At 47.7% G+C, this 5000-nt stretch overlaps 1 protein-coding gene across 2 annotated transcripts in view; it reads right to left on the minus strand.

Annotated features, from left to right (window-relative positions):
- Nucleotides 1-5000, minus strand: part of LOC125043580 (probable G-protein coupled receptor B0563.6) — a 10048-nt gene that overhangs the window by 905 nt on the left and 4143 nt on the right. For both annotated transcript variants that reach the window (XM_047639790.1, XM_047639789.1), the window contains exons 2-4: nt 2043-2139; nt 1302-1484; nt 1-1115 (exon numbers count right to left, since the gene is read on the minus strand). The exon at nt 1-1115 is cut by the window's left edge. In XM_047639790.1, coding sequence (XP_047495746.1) covers nt 1-1115; nt 1302-1484; nt 2043-2055 — 1311 coding nt within the window. In that variant the 5' untranslated portion in view covers nt 2056-2139. The remainder of the gene's footprint in view (nt 1116-1301; nt 1485-2042; nt 2140-5000) is intronic.

Here is a 5000-nt window from a genome sequence, read left to right on the forward strand (position 1 = left end):
ATGACCTATTTGTATGCCGTCTTCAAGGCTCGCGGACATTATCTCCTTTGCGGGAGAGTCGTCGCAGTGAGAGGCTTCTGACGACGACTCAAAGTCGCTAGGTCCAGTCCCCTTGGACAAGGCCGTCTCTCTGCTCTGGTTGAACCTTCCGCCGTCGCCGCCTCGACCCGCGCCCGCGTCGGCTTGGGTGGCTGACGTGGGCGAAAAAACTCCGGACCTGTCGCTTGTGAGCAGAACCAGCGCCTTCGACACGTGAGACTCCTCCCACGAGCGGCGGTAGACCTGGAAGTGTTCCCGGATGGCCGCCCGAATGGGCTTGCTGCACACGATGTACAGGTAGAAGTTGAGCGCGTGGTTCAGAATCTCAAGATCGTTCGCGACGGCCCGAAAGATCTCGTATTCCAGCTCCGTTGAAAGCGTTTCACTATACATGGAGTTGAAGACTCCCGCAGGCACCAGCGTCACGAAGAACGAGATGATGACGGCTCGCAGAAGGTTTATCAGGTTCTTATCGTCCTTCCGCCTTCCTTCGGCTGCCGCCGGATCCCTGGACGAGTCGGCGTCCAGTTCGCGCCGTCTTTCCCTGATCTGGACGTACTCCTTCACGATGAGGACGTTCATCACCACCAAGGCGACGATGGGCACGAAGGACACCACGGTCTGCCTGGTCCAGAGGTAGCCCACGTACCAGGGCTGGTCGAGGGTGGGCATCATGCACGCCACCCACCACGTGCCGTTGTCTGGCGGCTCGAAGAACGTGGTGTTGCATGCGTCGTGCTCCAGGGGCTGCTTGAACGTGCACGTGGGCAGCCACATGAGGAGGGCCACGACGACGGCACCGGCGATGCCCTTCCTGGCATTGCGCATCGTGTGGATGCCCTTGAAGTCCTGCGGGCGGCACACGGAGAAGAACCGATCCACGGTCACGCACACGACGATCAGCACCGACGCGCTCATTGGGGCGTTGGCGAAAAGGACTTCGAAGTAGGAGTACCACACAGCCGTCGAGTACGCGCGAGTCGCCACCTGCACGAGGTGGACGATGATTGAGATGGAGAAGAAGAGGGACAGCAGGTCGCTGACGGCCAGGGCCAGGAAGTACGTGTAGGTCACGCCTGAGGGAGGGGAAAAAGGGGTGACTAAGCCTTGTTGGAAAAATGGGTGAAGGACAATGGATATCAACATCAATGCAATTGGAAATTTTCCCTCCCTCTTTTCCTCCTTCCCACCCTCTTTCTCTTCCTTCCTTCCTCCTTCCCTTCCCCCCTTCCTCTTCCCACTTATCTGCCAACGCCGCTCACCTCTGAACTGCGGCTTCCTCAGCAGCAGGATCGTCAGGATGTTGCCCAATATCCCGACGATGATGATGACGGGAGCGATGACGCTGTAGGCCACGAACCTCGTCTGGGAGATACGAGGATCCACGCTGCTGTTGCCGTGGCCCTTGAGGAGCGTGTCCCCGACGCCCCTCGGCCCGGGGTAGTCTGCGAAGGGAAGGCCGGGAGAGTGTGGCGCTTGGGCATTAATATGTACACACACACACACACACACACACACACACACACACACACACACATAAACACACACACACACACACACACACACACATACATACATACACACATACACACACACACACACACACACACACACACATCTCTCTCTCTCTCTCTCTCTCTTTATATATATATATATATATATATATATATATATATTTATACATATACACACACACACACACGTGCATACACACACACACACACGAACACACACATATATATATGTATGTATATATATATATATATATATATATATACATATATATATATATATACATATATATATCTACATATATATGTATATATATGTATATATATATATATATATATATATATATATATATGTATATATACATATAAATGTATATACATAAAGACAGAGAGAAAAAAAGTAAACAGAAAAGAGAGACTGAGATAACAGGAAAGGGAGAGAACGAAAAACAACGAACGAGCGATAAAACTAAAGGCTTTGATCAACCTTACCTGAAACAAGCATATTTGCTTCCCAGTTCAGTCACTTCAGCTGGAATCACCGCCTCCGAAGGTGACTGGATACACTTGGGTCATCTTCCTCATTTGCCTGTGCATCAATTAAAGTGGTTTACTTCAGCACTTTTTTATCAGTACAATTTGCTTTACTATTTGGCAACGGATTAGGTAACAGGGAAATAATGTAGGAGTGTGTAGTATATATATATATATATATATATATATATATATATATATATATGTATATATATATATACACATACATACATATATATATATATATATATATGTATATATTTATATATATATATATATATATATATACACACACATATATACACATACATATAAATATATATGTATATATATATATATATATATATATATATATATATATATATATATATATATATATGTATGCATATATCATCATCATCATTTGGGAGCTAACACCGGCAGGGGCGCATCCACCCTTTGCTTCCACCCACAAGGGTCCCTCATGGCGAGCCGCCAGGCAGGGGCCCGGCCCATCTCTAGTTCCTCACGACAGGTTTGATCGATCTGCCCAAGCCACGACCTTCTCGATCGTCCCACAGGCCTCTTCCACCCTGGGTTGTCACGGACAGAGACAAGCTAATGGGCAGGGTCATCCTGCGGGAATCGAGCCAAGTGGCCGTATAACATGAGTTGTCGATCACGGATTGTGCAAGTAACTGGTCCTGTACCGGTCTCACGGTGCAGCCGTTGGTTGGACACATGGTCCCGCCAATTGTACCCCATGATCCGGCACAAGGATCTGTTACGAAAGGCATCAAGACGAGATTCCAGAGCACAAGATAGCATCCAAGTTTCACTACCATATAGTAAAACTGGCAGTATCAGGGCCTTGAAAACATGTAGCTTGGTCCTTCTGCACAGGTACCGGCATCTCGAAATACTCTTGTCGAAAGATTTCATGACCCCTGTTGCCAGATCAATCCGTCTACTGACTTCCTGGTCTGACAGCCCAGAGTCGTGAACTGCACTACCGAGGTATATAAAGCTCTCTGTGACTTCGATGTTTTCACCACAAGCATGTACCGACTGCACAGGGTCTCCTAGTAGGCCCTTAAAATCCTGGATCTTGGTCTTGGTTCAGGAGACCTCTAGCCGCCACTAGGGTTTCCAGATATTCAGATAGAATGGCAACATCATCAGCAAAGTCAAGGTCTGTAACCTTGATATTGCCCAGAGTTGCTCCACAGTGACTTTGGACAGTAGCTCTACCCACTATCCAATCCATGCAAGCGTTGAAAAGTGTTGGTGCAAGAACACAGCCTTGCCTCATGGAAGAAGCTCGACAGGCCCCCACCACACTTTACAGCACTTTCAGTGCCTGTATACAGGTTTGTTATTAATCCAAAAATTCTTGTTGGAATTCCTCTTAGCCTCAGGATCTCCCAGAGTGATTCGCGATGCACCATATCAAATGCCTTCTTGAGGTCGATGTAGGCTGCAAGCAGCCCATGGCAGAATTCATGACGGTGCTCTACAATGACTCGAAGCGCCAGGATGCGGTCTATTGTGGACTTACCAGGAGTGAACCCAGATTGCTCCGGCCTTTGGTGCCTCAGCAGGTGGTCTCTGATACGTCTCAGTAGGATGTGCGCGAGTGTAATGCCTTGGTGATTGCTACAAACCCAGCGATCCCCTTTCCCCTTCCAGAGAGGGATGGCCACACCCCTCAGCAGGTCAGGGGGAAAGGTACTATTCTGCCAGATGGCAGACAGGACTGTATGCAAGCCCCTTGCCATAGGTTCTCCACCAGCCTTTAACTATTCAGCTAGGATGCCACAAACACCTGCTGCTTTACCCCTCTTCAGCTTGGAGATTGCCCCTCTGACTTCAGTCAGGGAGGGAGGATCCTCACTGATGGGTGGGTCTGGCAGAGGAATCTCAACAATACCAACATCCAAGTTAACTGTTGGTGGATCAACCTGATACAACTGTTCAAAATATTCAGCCCAATGCACACGCACCCCATCAGGATCTGAGATTATCTGGCCACTTGCTGAGTGGACTGCAGTCATCTGTGAGGAGGGCTTGAAGTTCAGCTTTCTCAGGGCTTAGAAGGCAGGACGAAGGTCATTTACTAAGATATGGCTTTCGACCTCCTCTGCAAGATTACTGATAAACTGTTCCTTATCCCTTCTCAACAGTGACCTAGTCCTGCACACCAAAGAACAGTGCAAGTTGCGATCCCCTGACAATGAGCCGCACGACAAGCATCAATGGCTTCCAGTGTCTCCTGCGAGATGGAATTCTGTCTTGCTCTTGGGTGTTCACCAATTGATTCCTAGAGCTGCATCAAGCGTTTCACGCTTGAAGGTATCCCACATAAGAACATAAGGGTCTGTCAGGCCCTCGAGGGCTGTTAGACGACCAGAGATGGCCTCGGAAAAACCTCGTGCACACTCGTCCTCCCTCAATCTGTCCAAATGAAACAATCTAGGGTGTTCATTTGGGCAATGGGGGGTTCTAAAGTGGACCCGGAGAGTAGCCACAACTAATCTATGATCAGTTCCACAGAACTTGGTGCTCTGATACACACAACTGTCTGCCACAGATGTAAGTTTGGCGTAAAGCATCTCTTTCACCTCAGGTTTATATACACCCGTAGGAGCGTATACAGCAATAAGAGACATGAAGCCAAGTGAAAGCTTCAGTCTCAATACCATAATATGCTCATCGACTGGAGTGACCTCTACTACCTAGGGTTAAAGTCTGCTGGAGATGGCTATGGCTACTCCCTGGAGATGGTGGCCATCGCTGCGGCCCGACCCGTAATAAGTATGTATATATATACACATAAATATGTATATATATACACATAAATATGTATATATATACACATAAATATGTATATATATACACATAAATATGTATATATATACACATAAATATGTATATATA

This window comes from Penaeus chinensis, chromosome 34, assembly GCF_019202785.1.
Source record: "Penaeus chinensis breed Huanghai No. 1 chromosome 34, ASM1920278v2, whole genome shotgun sequence".
Lineage (NCBI taxonomy): Eukaryota > Metazoa > Arthropoda > Malacostraca > Decapoda > Penaeidae > Penaeus > Penaeus chinensis.